Source organism: Ochotona curzoniae, unplaced genomic scaffold (assembly GCF_017591425.1).
Source record: "Ochotona curzoniae isolate NIBS_2020 unplaced genomic scaffold, NIBS_Ocur_1.0 scaffold_2453, whole genome shotgun sequence".
NCBI classification, from domain to species: Eukaryota; Metazoa; Chordata; class Mammalia; order Lagomorpha; family Ochotonidae; genus Ochotona; species Ochotona curzoniae.
Genome location: NW_024467094.1, coordinates 30759380 through 30779929, shown reverse-complemented (window position 1 = coordinate 30779929; position 20550 = coordinate 30759380). Strand labels below are relative to the sequence as shown.

General features: G+C 39.9%; 2 protein-coding genes across 6 annotated transcripts in view; one reads left to right on the top strand and one right to left on the bottom strand.

Moving 5' to 3' along the window:
- Nucleotides 1–4816: 4816 nt before the first annotated feature.
- ZPBP2 (zona pellucida binding protein 2) lies at nucleotides 4817–11859 on the bottom strand. 4 transcript variants are annotated; one of them, XM_041000756.1, is made up of 8 exons: nucleotides 11723–11859; nucleotides 11502–11567; nucleotides 10377–10502; nucleotides 9225–9386; nucleotides 7808–8026; nucleotides 7206–7288; nucleotides 5812–5992; nucleotides 4817–5282 (listed from the first exon to the last, which is right to left on the bottom strand). In XM_041000756.1, exons 1-8 carry the CDS (start codon nucleotides 11772–11774, stop codon nucleotides 5188–5190), a joined length of 984 nt encoding a protein of 327 aa, XP_040856690.1. In that variant the 5' UTR covers nucleotides 11775–11859; the 3' UTR covers nucleotides 4817–5187. The 4 variants fall into 4 exon arrangements, with proteins under 4 accessions (XP_040856690.1, XP_040856693.1, XP_040856694.1 ...); XM_041000759.1 differs by having other exon boundaries at nucleotides 11737–11832; XM_041000760.1 differs by lacking the exon at nucleotides 7808–8026.
- Nucleotides 11860–15818: 3959 nt separating this feature from the next.
- IKZF3 (IKAROS family zinc finger 3) overlaps nucleotides 15819–20550 on the top strand; it is a 104519-nt gene continuing 99787 nt past the window's right edge. For both annotated transcript variants that reach the window (XM_041001409.1, XM_041001408.1), the window contains exon 1: nucleotides 15819–15995. In XM_041001409.1, the coding sequence (XP_040857343.1) occupies nucleotides 15989–15995 (7 nt within the window). In that variant the 5' untranslated portion in view covers nucleotides 15819–15988. The remainder of the gene's footprint in view (nucleotides 15996–20550) is intronic.

The following is a 20550-nucleotide window of genomic DNA, read 5'->3' as shown; positions in this document are numbered from 1 at the left end:
CTCAGCTCTGGCCGTTGTGGCCACTTGGGGAATGAATCATCAGACTGAGAGTATCTTCGTCTCTTGTCTCCTTCTTTTTCTTTTTACATCTATCTTTCCAATAGAAACAAACAAGCAAAAATCTAAGAAAAAAAAAAAAAACAACAGGCACTTGTTATAAAAGCATTTCAGGCATGTCCTAGATATAATGGCAAAAGTTACAGTGCTTTGTAACCTTCAGTGTCTTTCTGGAGACCTAGAGAGGGGAAGTGAAATATCAGTATACTGAAGTAATTTTGACCCAAGTGGGGGGGTAGATTTGTATTTGCAAATCCAGGCAACCTGGGGCTTCTCTTTGGTGAGCTTCATGAATTGGTGGTTCCAGAAGTCTAGACCAAGGGCCAACCTACCCAGGGTGGGGAGTCCAATAAAAGGAGGCCTTCCCTGTATTAAGCGGTAATCTCAAAGGGCTCCACTGTCAGAGTAAGGGAGAACTGGCAGTAAGCCCCAGCGCTTAGCCAATCCCCAGGGGATTGCAGGGAGGACTTGCTTGGCACTGAGTTAAGAAGTTAACCAACGGAAACCATGACCACAGCCCAGTCTTCTCACAGGACTTGGCCCGTGTTTGCATCATCTGAACGCTGCAGGGACTCATGGACTGTGGACTTGGCTGGTGGGATTCTCAAATTGTTTTCCCAGATGCCTGTCAGAATCAGACACAAATCATCTTAGTAAGGAGTCATCTGCATTCCCACAATTTTGTTTAATTAGGCAAAAGAAATTAAGCTTTATTAGTAATTAGTGGATGGCTTAAGTCATATATATTCTATATACATGATGTCAGCATGTTGGTGGTATGTGCTTAAAATACATTTCTCTTTTAAAATTCTATTTACTTGAGAGGGAGATGTACAAACACAGGATTCCTACCCACCAGCTCACTCTCCAAATGTCCATGGCAGCTGGAGCTGGAATAGGTTGTGACCATTCCTACAATTTTTTTAAAAAAAGATTTATTTATTTTTATTGGAAAGTCAGATTTACAGAGAGAAGGAGAGACAGAGAGAAAAAAATCTTTCGTTTGCTGGTTCACTCCTCAATTAGCCACAACGGCTGGAGCTGAACCGATCTGGAGCCAGGAACAACTTCTGGGTTTCCCATACAGGTATAGAGTCCCAAGGTTTTGGACCATCCTCTACTGCCTTCCCAGGCTACAGCAAGGAGTTGGAAGGGAAGTGGAGTAGCCAAGACCCAATCCGGTGCCCATATGGGATTCTGGCGATTGCAAGGTGAGAATTTAGCTACTAGGCCATTGCACCAGACCCCATTTCCATAATTTTTGAAGGACAATTGGGTGGTAGCTACCAGTGAAAAAAATAAAAAACCAGACCAAACTCTAGGAGATTTTTTAACTTAACAACAGCAAAAAAGTCTGCACAAGAGTGTACGATATCCTACCCGGGGGGAGAAACTGGATGCCTTCCCTCTAAGATTAGGAACTAGGTAAGGAAGTCTTCTCTAATCATTCTTATTTAACATTGGACAGAGTCCTTAACTGATGCAGTAAGAAAAGAAAAACAATATACAGATCGGGAAGGAAGTAGTAAAACTGTCTTTGTTCACAGATGGCATGATTGTTCATATAGAAAATTCCAAGGAACTGTCCGAAACATTCCTGGGACTAATAGTGATTAGTAAGGACGCAGAATATAAGTTAACATATATAAACCCAATTATCTCCTTACATACCAGTAGTAAGCATTTAGAATTTGAAATTAAACCCATAATATCATTTGCATTAGCACTAAAACATCAAATTGAGAGTATATTTGCAAGCTCTCTATGAGGAAATTTTCACTGATGCGAAGATTTTAAATTGCTGTCAGTTCTCCGCAACTTGACCTAGAGAGTCAACGCAAGCCCCATCCGATTGGCTGCACTCCTTCCTGGGGACCGACAGACTGATTCGGAATTTGCATGGGGACATGAAGGCCCACAATAATGCACACTTTCCTACAGAACAAGTTAAAGGACTGACACTGCCTATCCATGACAAGACAGCGAGACGCGTTGCCAGGACAACATAGCTGGTAGCACTGTAGCCACAACCGACGAGGCCCCAGACAACCGCAGTCTTGGCTCTTTCACAGAGAAGCAAAGACCATCTCACAGAGGAAGGACAAAGCTTGTCAACAAACGGACATTCATGTGTGAAAAAGGAGTCTGGACACACAACATTAAAATGAACTCAGAATGTATCTTATATGTAAACATAAAACACCAAATGCACAGCTTCTAGAATATACTATTGAGGGGACTGCAGATCTGGTGATCAGTTTTCAGACACCAAAAAAAAAAAAAAGTAGAAGTATATTGGACTTTATTAAAATGAAGATATGCTCTGTAATGTTGCAATGTTAAAGGAATGAAGATCTAAAGAAAAGAAGTATCTAAAGAAAACCTTGAATCCGGAGGTCATCATTGTGGCATGGGGTTAAGCCACTTCCTGTGAAGTAAGTGTCCGGTTTGATCTATGACTGCTCCATTTTTTTTTTAAGATTTATTTATTTTTAGGCCCAGTGTGGTGGCCTAGCAGCTAAAGTCCTTGCCTTGAACACACCAGGATGCCATGTGGGCACCAGTTCTGATCCCAGTGGCTCAGCTTCCCATACACTCCCTGCTTGTGGCCTGGGAAAGCAGTTGAGATGGCCCAAAGCCTTGGGACCCTGCACCCGCATGGGAGACCTGGAAGAGGCTCCTGGCTCCTGGCTTCAGATTGACTCAGCATTGGCCGTTGCGGCCTCTTGGGGGGTGAATCATCAGATTGAGGATCTTTCTGTCTCTCCTCCTCTCTCTAAAAATCTGACTTTGCAATAAAAAAATCTTTTTTATTTTTAAAAATTATTTATTTTTATTTGAAAAGCAGAGTTGCAGAGAGAAAAGGAGAGATAGGAAGAAATATTCCATCTTTTGGTTCACTCCCCAAATGGCCAGAGTTGAATCAGTCTGAAGCAGTGAGCTAGAAGCTTCTTCCGAGTTTCCCACACAGGTGCAGGGGCCCAAGGCCTTAGGTCATCATCTGCTGCTTTCCCAGGCTATTTGCAGAGAGCTGGATTGGAAGTGGAGCAGCTGGGACTTGAACTGATGCCCATATGGGATGCTGGTGCCACAGGCACAGACTCAGCCTAATACACCATAGCACTGGTCTCTGCTCAGGTTTGGATCCATCGCCCTGCTAACATGACTGGAACAACAGCAGAGGTCTGAGTCTTTGGGTCCCATATCATATTGGGAAGGGCTTTGGCCTGGTCCAGCCCTGGCACTTGTGGTTGTTAGGGAATTGAATCAGCAGATGGAAGCTTTTTCTATCTGTCTGTCCTCTGTCTTTGTAATTCTGTTGTTCAAATAAATAAGTAAATATTCTATAAAAAGTCCAAAATATAGAAAAGCATGTAGAACTCAACAATAATAAATAACACAAGTACAAATTGGTAAAATATAGGGACATCTCCCAATCATATAAAAAGACATTCAATATCAGATGTCATTAGAGAAGTGCAAATTAGAACAACAATAAACTATGCTATATACTTACTAGAATGGCCAAAATCCAAAAAACTGACAACAACAAATGCTGGGCAGGGTGAGGGACAAAAAGAACACTATTGTGCTGGTAGGAATGCAAAATGTTGGTTTCTTAAAAACTAAACATAGTCTTACCACATGAACTAATAATCACATTCCTAGGTATTCACCCAACTAAGCTAAAAAGTTATGTCCACACAAAAACCTGTACACACAGGTTGATAGTGCCACATTCTTCAAAAACTGGAAGCAGGTAGGAATGGATAAACTCTATGATGTATCCTCACAACAGAATATGATTCAGTACTAAGAAAAAGTGAGCTACAAGTCAGAAAAAGACAGAAGGAACTTAAAAATATATTGCTACATGAAAGAAGCCCACCTGAATGTCTACAGAGGAGGAAATTCCAAGTACACGGCATTGAGTAAAAGACAAAACCAAAGAGTAGAATCATCAGTGGTGGCCACAGACCCCAGGAGGGAGCGATGCAGAGGTGAAGCATGGGAAGTTTATGAGGTGGTGAAGTTATTCTGTATGAAATTGCCATGGTGGACTCGTGACGTTTCACCTTGGTGGAAATCTATAGTGTGTGTGGGGGGTGGGGGCAGCCCTGTAGCACAGTGCATTAAGCTTCCACTTCTGATTCTGACATCCTACATCAAAGTACCAATATCTCATATTGGGGCTCAAGTTTGCATCCTGACTGACCCTGCTAATGTGCCTGGGAATGCAATGGAAGATGGCCCAAGTATTTGGCCCCTTGCTACCCATGTGGGAATCTTGGGTGGAATTCCAGGTTCTTGGATTCTGTCTGGCTTGGCCTCTGTCACTGCGAACTTTTAGGGAATGAACTAGCTATGCAAGATCTCTTTGTCTCTCTCTCTCTCTGTTCCTCTGCCTATCAAATAAAATTCTTTCTAAAAAATAGAATTTTACTGTATAAAGAATGAAACTTAATGTAAACTAAGGACTATAGTTAATAATAATGTGTCAGTATTATTTCATTACTTGTAACAAATGTGCTACAGTGTGCAAGATGCTACTAAGAGGAAACTGTAGGGAAGGATAATTGTGTGTGGGGGGGTGGGTACACAGATCACCGTTATCTGTTTAATTATTCTATAAACCTAAACCTATACTAAAAGAGTAGTCTATTAATTATTCAAAAAGTAAGAAAAAATAGTTTTGGTTTAGTTATAAAAGTGATACATATGTCTTTATGTAAGTGATTTCAAACAAATTATTATATGGAAAATACAGAATTTTTATTATATTTTGCTACTCTTCTTGACCTTAATATAATCTTACATACAGATTCAGTTTGTAAATAATAAAACATGTTTCATTAAATATCACCCATGAATAGATTTTCCTTGGTTCACTGGAGATTATTGCATCCAGTAACTTCTTAGAAATACCATGCCAACTTTTTTTTTTTTTAACGCATGTTTCTAAAACGCATGTTTTCTCATTTTTTTGATCTTGTTTGATCTTACCCAATGGAACTAACTATCCATGATGCTCTGAAACTTGAACAGTCATCATAGGTCATCCCTCTCCACAACAGGCCAGTGACAATGCCTTCTGCTCGCATCTTTGGATGGCTGATTTCTGGGTAGAGTCTATGGGCAAGATTTAGCTCCGTAGAAATGGACAGAAACACAGGTCTGACAAGTAACGTCAGCGTCAGGGCTAAAGCTGCCAGGACTGCAAACCACTGCAGAGGAAAACACAGGTAACAGATGGTTACAAGCGAGAGGTATTTTATACCAGTAATATAAATCTGCCTTCACCGTCACACTGTTTCTGTATGCTTTTGGAGTAGTGCTCAGCCAATTAAATTCTGGAAGATTATTTATGAATTTCAAACTTTGTAATAGGATGATCTTAAAGATAGCAGAAAGCTGTAATCCTAACTCTTTTTAACTTTAGTAACACAGCATTTGTAGTATCTTCTACTATGCCCCATTTCTGAGTCCTATTTCTTTGTTCTCTGTGTGATCTTTGGTCTTCTCTTGTAGAAGCTTAAACCATAACACTATAAGAAATATTCTATAAAACAAGAGGGCATATTAAGTAGAATTAATATACATTAAAATAATTACATTTAAAATATAAACTTTGAATTTTATTTCCCTTTCCTAAATATTTTTTTTACTAAGACAATCAGTATAAATACTCAAGAATCATGAATTATACATCTCTTTTTCTGATGTTATATTTAAATATTTATATTCTATAATTACCGCAACAGCTAGCGCAATTACTGTGTAGACCTTCATTTTTTCCAAAGCCTGGTCGACAGCTATCCATACGTACTACTTGAAAACTGTGGTCTACAAAATGCATGGCTGGTACCGTCTCATTAAAGTGATGATAGAAAATATATGCTTGACTTCGAAAAAATTCTTCTATCCGATCTCTTGCCTGAGATTTAAAAATAGCAGAGGAAAGTGCAATTACTAAACCGTGAATCAAATCTCCCTTCTTGATCAGAAGCCATGGGATGCAGTACAAGTAGCCATGCTTCAAGTAACACATGAATTCCTGAAAACTTATTACCTCTGAAATTATTCTAACCCTGACTTCATTAACTATGGTCAGTTCACATGTACAACGGTGACAAGCAAAGCAAAAGGACTCATGTGGGCGGTAGGAACTCAAGTCTTTGAGCATCACCTGTTGCCTCCCACGCGCATTTTCAGGGAGCTGGATTGGACGCAGAGTTCCAACCTGCGCTCAGATATGGGACATCAGTGTCCCAGGCGGCGGCTTAGCCCATTGTGCCACAATGCCCTGTTTTGTTTTTTTGAGCATAGAGTCTAATAGCATGAACTGAAAACTTTCCATAAGCCAAATAAAACACCAAAGGCAGGAAGTAGATCAGGAGAGCCAAGTTCTCTGCTCCAGGGGAACAGCAGAGGAGAAAGCAACCATTAGGATCAGTATAGACATAATTTCAGAAGGACCAGAGCTTTAACCTAGGATGACATGATAAGTGAGGCTATTTTTTTTCCCAACTACTTTATCACTTTTTTTGGGGAAAAAAAATCAGGATTCTATCTTTACAATCTAGCTAAAAATGCATAATAGTAACCTGAGGAGTGATAGCAGTCCAGATGTATCACTCCGAGGTGAACATCTTCACATAGCTAAGACTCTCACAATCTTAGCTTAAATTACTGCAACGACAACAAAAAATCAGTGACTCTTTCAAAGTTTTTTTTCAAGTAAATGTATTTCTTAAGAAATGTTTTTTAAAAGATGTATTTTTATCGGAAAGAGTTACAGAGAAAAGGGAGCGAGACAGAGCAAAAGAGAGAGAGAGATCAGAGAGAGAGAGAGAGAGAGAAAGAGGCCCAAGGACTTGGGTCATTCTTTGCTGCCTTCCTGGGCAATAAGCAGGGAGCTGAACTGGAAGTGGAGTAGCAGGGACTCAAACCAGTGCCCATATGGGATGCTAACACTGCAGGAGGCTTTAGCCACTGTGCCAGCCCGAGAAATGTTTTTTTTATTACTGATATATTAGCTTTCAACATAAATACATTCTTAAAGAAATTTTAGTGAGATGAAGTATTTGCAAAAAATTCAAATAGTCTTTTTGACTGTAAGTACTTTTATCTTAAGATGGGATTCTCACCTGGAGGATGTTATGATTCGTGGTCTCTTCACAGTCAATGGATGTGTTACATGTACCTTTCCACCCTGGTGCAAAGGGATTAACTGGAGAGGAAGAAAAGATGGACTTACACTGGATTAAATAAACACTGAACTAAAGCTCCAAATGCCAAAGTTAGTATATATGTGTGCTTCATCTCGCTCTCCTAAAAACAAAGGTGCACAGTTTAAATGACTTCTACATTATGACTTTACTCCACCTGGGGGCTAATGGAAGTAACTACAAGGTTTAAAATTAATACAGGTACAGTAAATGTGGTTTAGTAACTTCCTTTTATTCAGTTCTTAAAAATGTAATTTGAAATTTTATGATATGTCGTAAGTGGAACATTACCTCCTTAGATGCTAGATTACTGAAACAATATTGACTTGTAAGTTATAAGCAACCAACAACATGTCATATTTAATTAGTGTGTTAATTTTTAAAACGACAATCAGGCTAATAAAACTAATAACAGATTTACTATTTATGTAATGATAAATAATTTTATAACAATTTCATTAACAGCTTAGGACTAAATCCATAAAATATTTTAAAAAGCTTCATTTTTTTTTTTTTTTTACCTTGAAAGGCTATAAACAGTTCATGTATGAGGTCACGGTCTGGAGTTTTAACATAATGGCACTTATACGATGGTTTTACGACATGACATGACAAATCGGAGATTAAATTATCCAAGATTTTCTTTAGTACTCTGAAGAGCAGGTCATTGTATCTTCCTACACAAGACTTGGTGGTAAAACGTACAGCCATCTGATATGAATAGTCAGGCTCCCGATAGGCTTAAAAAAAGAATAAAAACAACTTGTTTCTACCAGTAATTTCTTTTACCAATGTTCAAATAACATGCTATACTAAATCCTATCAACTTTGCCAATCAGCATAGACTTTTCACTTGTCTAGTAAAATGATCTTCAGAACGTCTTTACAAAAACACACACAGCTAATAACCTGAATGAAAACATGTTATTTTTGACCTGATACATTTCTCTACCCAGAGTAGGTGTGGAGAATGTTTTTTTCTGCCAAGGCCTTCTTAGATATTTAGAACATTATTTGAGGGCCATACAAAATTACCAGCTTAAGGATCAGCCTGCTATAGTATATAGATTTATTGAGTTTTGAGTTCTACCTGTAGTTGTCTTGGCAGGGCCAGACTTACCTAGTGGGCCTGATCTAGTGCAATTGCAAATCGTTACTTGCACTGGCTAAACAGGTAACACTGCTAAGAAAAACATAAGTTTTTGAGGAGCTTTTTTGGTCCGTTTTTGTTTTTAAAAGACACATAAATTAGTTAAAAGCTAGATTTACAGCTCTTACCAGGGGTTTTAATTTGCAGAAAGTGTTAAATTGCTGCTAGGACAGTCCTAGTGGGCAAGTTATTAATTTGCTTTTACATATACCTGGCAAAATAGTGATAAAAAAGATTATACTTGCATATGGAGAAGAGGAAAGTGGAGAGTTGAAGGAATTATTTAAGCTCAACAATATGGTGTCAATTAGAGTATGCTTAGTCAAATACAAAAATGCTCCTTATTTTGGGGGTATTTTAATTGAAAAAATTAACCTACTTACTACAGGCTATTGATGTCTCCAAGATGGTGCCTGTCCTGGCCTTTCAATTCTTTGTGACAGTGCAAGTGGTGTTAACACCCAGGCACCACCAGGAACCACAGTGCCAGATGCCCACATATGCCTCTCCATCTTGGTTTTGTCACAGAAAGGGCAGGTATACCTGGCATGCTGACTGATTTCAATCCATCTTCTCCATCTTCTGGAGGGAGGTCCTGCCATAGCTGTCCCGTGCTTACTCAGCATCCCGACCTTCCTGCTGCATTCAGCCGATCACCACCACCCGGGTATGAGCCCACAGCAACTTCGTAAGGTCTAAGCATCATCTCTAAAAGACCCATTTTCATTAAAGAAGGAACCTTACGGTTGATTCTGATCCAAACTAAAGATATGTGTTGACATTCTTACCAAAGATCATAAAATCATATCTCTTCTTTATTACAGTTTCTTCTTGGGTTTCTGCTTTAACAGTCTTATAAGAAAGAGTACATGTGTAAAGTCCAGACAAACCCTCCGTAAAATCGTTCACCATTAATTTTCCTGTTGCTGTTATATTTGTCCTATTATTTCCTAAACAGAAACGAGTTATTTGGTTATTTAACATAAAATGATTTAAAAAACCGATATCAACCTTGTTAAAAACAGACAAAAAAGTTTAAAAATTATTATTTCAACTTCAAGAATACAAGAAAATCTTAAATATTTAATTATATTGGAAAGTCAGATTTACAGAGAGGAGGACAGAGGGAAAGATCTGTCTGCTGGTTCACTCCCCAAGTGTCTGAATTCAACAGCCAGAGCTAAGTCATCTGAAGCCAGGAGCCAGGAGCTTCTTCTGAGTCTCCCATGCAGGTGCAGGGTCCTAAGACTTTGGGTCATCCTCGACTGCTTTCCCAGACCACAAGCAGAGAGTTGGATGGGAAGTAGAGCAGCTGGGGCATGAATCAGCACCCATATGGGATCCTGGCAGATGCAAGATGAGTATTTAGCTACTAGGCTATCACACCGGGCCCTACAAGAAAAATTTTAATTGTGATATTATTACATGGTAACTAACAAAAGTACAGTTTTGAAATACATGTTTGATTTTTAAAATTGTTTTTTCTGGCATCTAGTTTTGACTGGTTTATGCCAGTATCCAGTAAAATGAAATTGCACTGCCCTCTATTACCATTTTTCTTTACATCAAGCAGAAATTAATAATGCTTACATTTCAAAGCACTCCTGTAACAATCATGAAAAATTACACTCTGGGTATTTCATCTCATGTTACTAGTGCAACGAGGCTGAATTTTAGGTTTTACAAAGGCTTTTGAACTAATATATCTAATACGTTCAGCTTTCAGCAGTAGTGAACAAGAACTACTGCTTGTTTTTGAACAATGAGAAAATAAGACAGAGACCAAACTATAACATTCATCGCCTAAGCATAGGACAAGTAAAACTGCAGTTAAAATCCAAGTTCATGTTGCTCTTTCCAATAAATTATGGCACCTTTCTTCTTTCTTAAAGAAATGAAAGTTTACATCATTAAAAAAGAATGACAATCGAACATTTTACCTGTTAATGTCTTTTCATTAGGCCCAACCCATAAGTAGGTGGGATCCACTGTTTCTTTTCTAGAACGTACAAAATCCATACAGATAAGGACTGGGCTGTTTTGATGTAATTTTACATATATTTTCACTGTGACAAAATAAAATGTATGCATTCATTAAACAGTAAATTAAATGAAGACTCAATCCCCAGCCTTTTTGTCCCAATGGTACTAATTATTTATTTTGGGGGTTCGCTATTTCAAAAATAAACACTTGGAACCGAAGTCCTTCTTGCTTCTTACAGTATGTTTTAAACCTTCAGGCTGCTAGTCATTTATTTTTTTCTGTGATATTACAGTATTACCAAAATGTATGTAATAGAAGTTTGTTTTAATGTACAGATTTAGACCTCAAATCACACTTTAAAAAAATTTTTTTTGAGGTCTTGGTTATGACCCCCGTAAAGTTTAGAAAAGGACTTAAGTGTGGTGGTGAAGCGCCAGTATTTCCAAGCTGTCGATGCTCATCGCAAAGGAATTTAGTGTTTTAACTGTAGACTTCCTCTGCATGAAGCCTATCTACACGGAGTGGCCTAGGAGACAGGGCTGCAACGACCTGTTCTTTCAGATTCGGTGGCAGCTGCGCCTGGAGACTTGGAGCCAAACTTGGTCCGATAAGTCACCCATCTGAAAGAGTTCTGAGCACCAAGCGTACAATTTGGTGGGGACAGGGTCGCAAACATGGCGGGCTCTCAAACATGACTAAGGCTGTAAAGTGGCTGGAAGCTATCCAAGGTGACGCGTGTTTTAAGCACATGACCTGCTTTCTTGGGGGGAGTGGACTGAGCCCCAAACGCTCAGGGACGGAGGCCTCCTAAACAAGGGGCCTCAGCGTGGGCAGCCTCCCTTGCAAAGCCACAGAGCCACCTGCAAGGGAGGGGACACGGGAAGGAGAGACCCAGCTTGTATCCCACTGGGTGGCAGGAGGCGAGGCGATTCGACTAGGCCTAGGGTGGCTCTGCAGGGTAACCTTTGCATGCAACCTTTGGTCGGTGGCCAAGCACACAGCAGGCATTCAGAAACCTTAGCCAGTCCATGACATCCCAGCTCTGCCGGCAACGTCCTGCGTGGGAAGAGGATCTCATTACCTGGCTGTCCTATCTTGCCATAAATGAAGCCTTTCTTACTGAGTAAGGAAGAACGCGGCCATCCATCTGCGGGAGGAGAGAAACCACCGAGTTTTTAAAGTCACCAGAGGGGCCAGGAGGGGAGGAAGAGGAGAAGAAAGGGAAGAAGGAGGAGGAGGAGGCTGGAAAGGAAATCCCCGAGCAGAGGGGAGAAGCCTGGGACCACGCGAGAGGAGCCGCACCTCTTGTGAGGTACCACAGCACCGCGGAGACAAGGACCCACGACGCTCGCATCACGGTTCAGAAACTACCGGATCGCCGCCCCTACCGGTCCGTTGCTACCCCGGGAGAACGCAGGCGTGCCCCGAATCCGCGCGCATGCGCGGCCATCGCCGTGAGCCGTGCGCATGCTTCGCGCCTCGCGCCGGGCGCCATTTGCCCTCGTTGCTGGCGGCTTCGTCGTCTCCTGGGCACCTTCGGTGGGAAGCAAGGCGGCAAGGACAGGAAGCCAGGGCTTGGCATGCCGAGCTTTGCTTAGGCCAGGGGCTCAGTTGGCTGATGAGGAGACACAAGGACCGCAATTAGGGTGGGCGGCTGCGGAGCGAGGTGAGGCTAGGAGGGAGGAATTTCTCACGCGAAGTGGAGCACCCCGGGAGAGACTTGTTTAAGCCTTGCTTGGCGTGAACTCAGAAACCATGTGTCTAAACGCCTTGTAACTGGAAACACTCAAAACTAATTTTTTAAAACCTAATTGGATTAATCTTTTCTTAAAACCGAACCCCTGACGAACCTCTAGTAGCACCTTCAGGTTTCCTTAGCCCCTAAAAGAATTTTGGATTATCTTTTTTTCTTTATTATTATTATTTTTTTCCTTGAAGTGTAATTTTACACAGAGGAGATATAGAGAATAACCGCTATGGCCAGGGCTGAGCTGATCTGAAACCGGGAGCCTTTTCCTGGTCGCTCATATGGGTGTATAGGGGCCCAAGAACTTGGGTCATCCCTCACTGCTTTCCCAGGCACTGCTTCCCAGCATCCCTCACTGCTTTAGCAGGAAATTGGATCAGAAATGGAGTAGCCAGAACATAAATTGGTATCCATATAGGGTGCTGGCACCCAGGGTGGAGGATTATTCTGTTGAGCCACAGCACTGGCCCCTGAATTAGAGTTTTTATCAATTTCACCACAAATTGATCTGGGGCTGTGAAGTAACCTTGCCTTAGAAAATTCCACCGAAAGACAAGAGCCCAAGATGGCTTTTCCCATGGGATGGCTGATCAGGCAAGCTCCAAGAGGGAGGGGCATGTTGCTGTGTTGGCTACTGGTTGGGTAGCCTGCAGCGCACAGGGCAGCCCGTGTGTTGTCTAGTTCTTCGCAGCGGGACAGCACCCGCAGTTCAGTAGTGGTTTTGAGTAGGTTGGGAGACAAAGCCCAAGGTTCAGACAGGGTGTAGAATGGTTATTTAGGGTGAGATCTAGAGTTTTCGGTTTTAATTTCCTTTGAGCCTCGTCAGTACTTGGACAATCTCACATGGTCCAGGAGCAACCTTTGTCAGTAATTTCATTTTGAGTCACTGTTAATTTTGCCTATGTAGCATAAACCATAAAGTGCGACTCAGTGACTCAGATCCACCCATTGGCAGTTGCCATGCCTAGATTCTTGGTTTAGCCTTAACTGGTTCCCTTCTTGAGGTGATGATAATGAAGGCAAATTTAGGCATTATCTTCAATTCCCTAGAAGCATGTCATTCCAGTTTTAGTCAGAGTACATTTTTTTTAAGTCTACAACGTGTTTTTGGGCTTCCCAGGAATTGTTACATACTTGATTCTGGTAAGTCTTTGGTGATAAACTGAATCCTTCAAGAATTAACCAAATGACTAAATAGTGATATCTTGAAAATATGTATCCATTGTTTTAAAATAAATCTTTGAGTTTAAGTTTCAGATTTACAGAACAATGTCAGTTCATATAGACTCTTATGACTTTTTCCTCTAAATGACATTTTAAAAAAGATTTATTTGACTTTTTATTTGAAAAGTCAGATTAACAGAGAGGAGAGACAGAAAGATATTCTGTCTGCTGGTTCACTCCCCAAGTGGCCACAATGGCAGGAGCTGAGCTGGTCAGGAACCAGGGGCCTCTTCTGGGTCTCCCATGCGGATGCAGGGTCCCAAGGCTTTGGGCTATCCTCTACTGCTTTCCCAGGGCACAAGCAGGGAGCTGGATGGGAAGTGGGACCGCTGGGACAGGAACCGATGCCCACATGGGGTTCTGGTGCTTGCTTGGAGGATTTAGCCACTGAGCCATAGCACCAGGTCCAACATTACATTTTTCACAAACACTGATGCATTACTATTTTAATTTCTATGCTTTAATCAGATTTCATTAGCTTTTAGCTATTGTCTGTTTTCTGCGCCAGGGTCTCAGCAAGATTGCCTTATTATATTTAGTCGCCATACCTCCTTAGAATGTTCTTGATTTTGACAACTACTTAGACTTTTCTTGTTTGTGGGAACTTTGGCCTGGTCTCATGTGGTCAAGTGTTTTGTAGAATGCCTCTAATGGAATTTGATGTTTTTCTCATTATTAGACTAGGGTTGTGGGTTTGGGGGAGAAAGACCACAGAGATAAAATGACATTTTCATCACATCACGTAGTGGGTCTGTCCACTATAAAGTGTCCCCCACCCCTTCTTTGAAAGAGTTGTGCTCTTTGAAAGAAAGTTACTGTGTGCAGCCCACAAGGTAGGGGTTTTAAGCGCCTCCTTTTTGAAGACAGAATAGTTGAGTTAGTTGCTTTTGTTTCACTCTTTTGCTTTTTCGTCTGTTCCCATATGCATTACTCTATGGAGCCTGAGATGTCATAGAATTGTAGGCAGAGTAAATATGAAAATAAAAATTGTAGAAGATAATAAAGGTTTTAATAGCTTTTTAATAATCAAATTGCTATTAATCCTCACACCATCCCTGTGAAAGTTTACAGTTCCTCTTCTGCTTCATTTGATGTGCTATTTTTGCTTTCAGAAACTAACAAACAACAAATTTCCCCTTTCAGTACCAAAATTAGACCTAGTATTTAGAGTATTTCTCTGAAATTGATACTATCCTGTGGGACTCCCAACTCACACTGGTATAGAGATGCTGTTTTGGTTCTGTGATCTTAAAAACAAAGCCAGTGCAAGTTAGGCACTCAGTCAAAACTACCTGCGGCAGATGCTAGTATATTACACAGACTGGCTGTGCCAAGGCACTGGCTAACATAAATTCACGCAATCACAGCATGCATTCTTTAACCTGTAAGCATGGTTCCTTGTGATGTGGTCAGCTGATGCACAAACTCTCAATCTTCATTCTGAAATATATTTGTGTACACTTAATGATGTAATTTTATATTGTTTATGTAAGTTTCTATGAAGCTGTAACTTTCCAACCAAAGTAACAGTGTCATCATTGATACAGTGACCCCCTCAACACATGGGGTATCTTGAGGCCTCTCTCAGATCTCCGTGGAAAGAAGAAATTCTGCTTTGAAAAATTGTTTGGTTGTCACACTGCCCTTTCCTTGCAATTAAATGTGTGTGTTCCCTCTATACACTGGAGAGGGTGTTGGATAAAGACATCAACTGGTCTCCTCCTTGTACATACATGTTGTATGTATGTTAGTTTTCTTCTGACTACCCCTGCCCTCTTGACTCTGCTGACTGACTTGCTCTTAAGTACTATATCAGCTTATGCATTGTTTTAAGATGTCCTGCTTGGGAAAAAAAGGCAGAATAGAAGAAAAAGAAACCCAGAGTAGCATTTTGTGAGTAATGGCAAGTAAACTAGACAGTTCCAGAAGGGAAAAACACATGAGATTGTTTCCAAAAAGTAAAAGTTTGAGTGGATGAAAGTGCCAAAAGTCTTGAAAAATATGACCAAGATCTTTTTACCCATTGAAATCAAAGAGCCAAAAAAAAAAAAAAAAAAAAAAAAAAAGGCGCACAAACGCTATTTCAAATGAAGTGAGTTCTTACTGATGTGTGCTCGTTGATGATTTCCATGGTCATCATTCCAGAATCCTGCCAGAAACTTCCAGGTCTTGCTTAAATTAAGACCTCTTTTAACTTTGCTGCCACCTTTCCCTTGCCACTCCCATCTCCGTGATACTTTCTTCTCTCACATCCATCATCCTTTTAAAACAGACATTCTGAGACAATTTCCTGATGCGCCATTTCCACCTTATCGGGGTTCCTCGGGTTTGACATTCAAAAGGGGGCTGAAGGCGCGGAACCTGCGGCGATCCGCAGCGAGCGTCCTTCAGAGCAGCCGCCAGCCAGCGCCGCTGTAACCCCGCGCACCCGCAGGTCGCTGCTCCTGCCCCTTGCAGTCTGCGCCGACGCGGCCGGATCCCGGGGAGTCCCCGCGCCGGGAATCTCCCGCCAGCTGGGCGCTGGGACCGGCGACGGCAGGAGCACGTGGAGCGGCAGGGCAGGCAGCGCGGCAGCTCCAGCCCAGGCCGGCGGCGACATGGAAGGTGAGCCTGCAGCCCGTTTCTTTTCATGAGGGGGGTCTTTGAGAAGCTCGACCGGTGCGCACAGCAGAGTTCTTTTGAATCTCGGTTTTGCTTCTATTTATTTCTTTTGTCAAAACTACGTAGGTATTTCAGAGGACAGAACACTATGGCTCTCATTTATCCAGCCTTCCCCCCCCCCCCCCAACTTTGAAAAGTGATAACTTCTCCCAAATTTTACTTCTTCGGGGTTGTTAGACATGCGGGCAACCCTAAGTCTGCAGAGCAAGAACATGTATAGGTTGTCCCTGAGTGGCGACAAACCTGGGTGGAAAACCTCGTCCTCTGGGATCTGGGGAGGGGGGTCTATGCCTCCAAGTCCTTCGATGTTAGGCTAATCTGAGTGACTTGTTTTGAAGGAAAAGTGGCTACTGTTTTCTTCTAAGGATATATGCAGTCATACAGGAAAGGTGGATTTTGAAGAGGTTAGCGTTTTCAGTTCCCTTGGAACTTTATCTAACAAAGCTTCTTTACCCAATGCAAAAGCAGGACCTCGCTAAAATAAATCATTTGGATTAATTTTGAAAGTTATAAAATTAACATTCTCAAAAGTTTTTCATATGATATTTCACTGGGATAATTAAAATTTCACTTTGCTATAGTGAATTGTTTAGTAGTTTTTTTCAACAAGTGTTTCTAAAACTTTGAAAAACGGCAGATACATCTCAATGTGGCGGAGGAGGTGGCATTTAGAAAATAGAAATTTATGAGAAGCATTCATTCTACTAAAAGATGACATACCAACACCTGACTCATTAAAATGCTGGTTTGATGAAGATCATGGATGTTTTCCTCTTAACAATCAAAGGAACTTCCATGACAATGAATCCCGATCTTCAGCAGCTTCAATAATTCTAGTCTATGAAATGAGCAAAACATGGTTAGGTACTTTGGTACACAGATATATATGGTAAAGCTTTTGTTTGGTGATACAATTGAGTGCAATAATGCTGCCTAAACCCTCTATTTGTACATGAATATGCTTGTAAGTTTTTTTTCATACCTTGACCTGTATGAACATTTCTTTCAGGAAAGCTCTGAATGAGAAGTCAATCATATGTATTTATTAAATAGAGACTTTTAAATGGTCATTAAGAGTGTTAAGAAAAAACTATACCTTTAATTTCTAATCAAGTTTTTTTTAAGTGTGTAGTTTGAAATGAAATAATAGCTTATGAAATGTTACTTTTAACATGTAAGGGTTTCTTGGCCAAGAACAGAAAAAATAATTTTTTAAAGTTCTCATGTTTCAATTATTGCAAATTTTAAAATTTTTATGAAGTCACAAATAATATTATGGTAAATTCATAGAACCTGGAGTGTTTTCTCTGTAAATGCTATTGCTTAAAAAGAAAAAAAATGCCCACAAACAACTACTACCTTTTAGCACGTTAGTGTCTTAATAGACTTAGATAAGGCTGGGTGAAGGCACTCTGCAGAAGAAATGAATGGAAAGTTGAGTACAATTTCATTCAGAATGCATGAGTGTACAGATTACACATGGAAAGGGATTGTAAATCAGTGATTTTAAAAGTTGTGAGCTTAGATGACTAGATTAAATTTATAGGCCCATAAAAATAGATGTTATATACTATGTTTAGTGCAAAAGCTTCAGCATTTAAGTTAAAATGGGAAGGTTAAAATATGAGTTTGGTTATTCTAACATCGAGTACTTGAGGCCAGAATATTTGATGTTGTATAACATCTAGTTCTTTATAATCATCCATGATTGACTAATAAAGCGTTCTTCTAATGTCTTGATATTTTGGTCTCAGTCTAGGATAGATATTTGGTTGATACTATATATTGCTGCTGGCAGTGTAAGAAGTAGTTACATGGAGTAACTTTATTTTCTACCTAATGTGAGAGTCAGATTAATGCACTGTAGTTCATTGTGACATGTGAGGTAATGTGGTCGGTCATTCCTTCACGTAAAATGAAGTTAATAAGTGATAAATATGATAATTATAAATCATAAGATAGACTTTTCTTATGATCTGCGACCCTAGATATTTTCTATGCAAAGAGTTTGTGTATTGCTGAATTTTTATTATTTGTGCTTTAAGAACATCTCCTCTAACTGGTGTGATTGGGAAGTGAGGTGGTTCAGAGGTGATGGGTGGGTTTCTCATTTAATATGAATCCTTTTTCTGTTAATATTGGACACATTTTCCCCCTAAGTTTACATTATACAGTCCTCTGATCTATATAAGCGAGTTATACAAGAGGTATCTTTATCTTAGTGACTATTTTGCCTATCAGGTAATGTATTATTCTGTCGTATCGTCTCACAGGGAGTTTTAAACTGTGAAGAACTAAATGCCCCTACCTAAGTATTCCCAGGTTGTTTTGCAGTTTTTGTCTTTTTTAATATCAGCTTCTACTTTCACCACAGATTTTGTAGTAATCATTTTTGGTTTTCAGGTTCCTTTCCATGTTCTGGCTGGTTGAAATTAATAAAGAAATAACCTCCAGATGGTGTTTACTTGCTCTCTATTCTGAGAGGAGGGAGCATGAAATGGTAACGTTTGTGAGGAGAACAAAAGCCACAGAAAGACCTTGGATGATGCTAGGGTTGAAGTTCTCAGAATTTCTGCTTATGGCTCTCATAGTCCAGTTTGCTATCTCACGCTTGTGTGTGCACACAAATGTTTTCAACCTGGTCTGCCTGGCTGTGCCAACTTACCATCTAAGACTCTACTCAGGTGTCCTCACAGGGTTCCATGGAAGAGCTCCACCTGATGCCTGTCTCTTTCCGCATGCTCTCTGAAGATCACCCTTTCCCAGGAGCCGCCTCCCTCCCCGTAGCGGAGGGATTCTACTGTCGGGGTATACTTCTACTGCACTGATTTCCAATTACATATTGATTTAGGTATTTATTTTCCTTCTGGTCTTTACACTTCAATTGCTTATTTTTTTAAAAAATGTTCTGTGTCATATAAGGCCCTAAGGAGTTTAGGAAATAATACTGAAAAGTATTCTTCATTATACATTTTAACCTGAATATTTTTTGCAGTTGGAGATTGGTGCTAGCAATTCTTTGATAAAACTCAGTAATTTTTAAAAAGTGCTTAAATGATATAATTGAAAAAAAAAAGCTTGGAAAATAAAAATCTTAATAAAAAAAATTTTTTTTTGGCTAGGCTTTCATTTAAAACCAAATCTTATGAAATTTACATGAGCAGATTTCAGGATCACATATTAATCCTTTAAAAATGCATTGATATGAGCAGTAAAATATGAATGTGTACAAAGTTAGTGTTAACTTTTCTAGTGTTGCTTTTTAAATATGTTACTTATTGAGCATCTCTAATTTGAAAATCTGAAACCCAAAATATGCCAAAATCTTAAAACTTTCTGAGTGCTAATGTGATGCTCCATGTGGAAAGTTCCATTTGCGATTGTGTGGTAGGTAGACTAAAAATAATGTGTCCAATTACCTTCAGTCCATATGTATAGGGTACTTATGAAACATTAGTGAACTTCATGTTTAGGCTTGGGTCCTGTTACCAAGCTATCTCATTTATATGAAAATATTTCAGAAACTAAAAACAAAATCCAAAACATTTCTGATCCCAAGTATTTTAGATTTATATATTCAGTCTTTAGTGACATTAAAACTGATTAAATTTGCTATCAAACTTGTCAAGGGTGCTATAGAAAATATTGGATGGGCATTGATGAAGTGGTTAAGATGCTACCTGCGCTGCCGACATCCTAAACTGGAGTGCCTGAGTTTGAGTGCTGGTTCTGCTCCCAATTCAGACTCCCTTCTGTGATGGAGTTCCACGCTCCCAGCTTTTTCTTTGACCTAACTTTAATCATTGGGGACATCTTGGGGAGCATAGGACAGTTAGTGAACTGGCAAGTAGGACCTTACTCTCCCTCCCTCTCTGGGTTTCCCTCTCTCTGCTTTTTCAAATAAAATATTGTAGTAATAGCTAAGTCCAATATGATGAGTACTACCAGCTTTTTCAATTTAATATTGGTCTCGCTCTAGAAAAAATTTATTACAGGGTCTTCTAACTTTTGAATTTGTTAAATGGCATTTTAACATTTTGGTAATACAGTATAATTTCCATAATAAACTGTTTCTTCACAGCAGCACATGTTTAAATTCTTAAAATTGCTGAGAAAAACTTATTTCACTTAATTTTTATCATAGCAATATTAAATCGTGAGGATCCCTATGTATTTCAGAGACTATTAAGCTACCACCATATTTGGGTCCCACAGAACAATTTCCTGTAGTAGTATTCAAAGGATATCCATGAGTATGAAAAAACAATTACTCTTGGGGCCAGTGCTGTGGTATAGCATGCTATTCTGCTGCCTTTGGTGTCAGCATTGCATCTGGGCACTGGTTCTAGGGTTAATACTGTTTATACTCAAATAATTTTAGATGGGAAATATACACATAAGGAAAAAGATCAGTGCACAATCAACATGTTAAGTCACATTTAAACATTATTTTTTTTTAAAGATTTATTTTTATTATTTTTTTATTGGAAAGGCAGAT

Excerpts from the sequence above, each read along its gene's own strand:
- ZPBP2 (XM_041000756.1), bottom strand. The coding sequence starts at position 11,774 with ATGCGAGCGTCGTGGGTCCTTGTCTCCGCGGTGCTGTGGTACCTCACA. Across the intron at positions 8,027-9,224 it reads ATATGATTTTATGATCTTTG|CCTATCGGGAGCCTGACTAT; the intron begins GTAAGAATGTCA and ends TCTTTTTTTAAG. Across the intron at positions 5,993-7,205 it reads CGAATCATAACATCCTCCAG|GCAAGAGATCGGATAGAAGA; the intron begins GTGAGAATCCCA and ends TTTAAATCTCAG.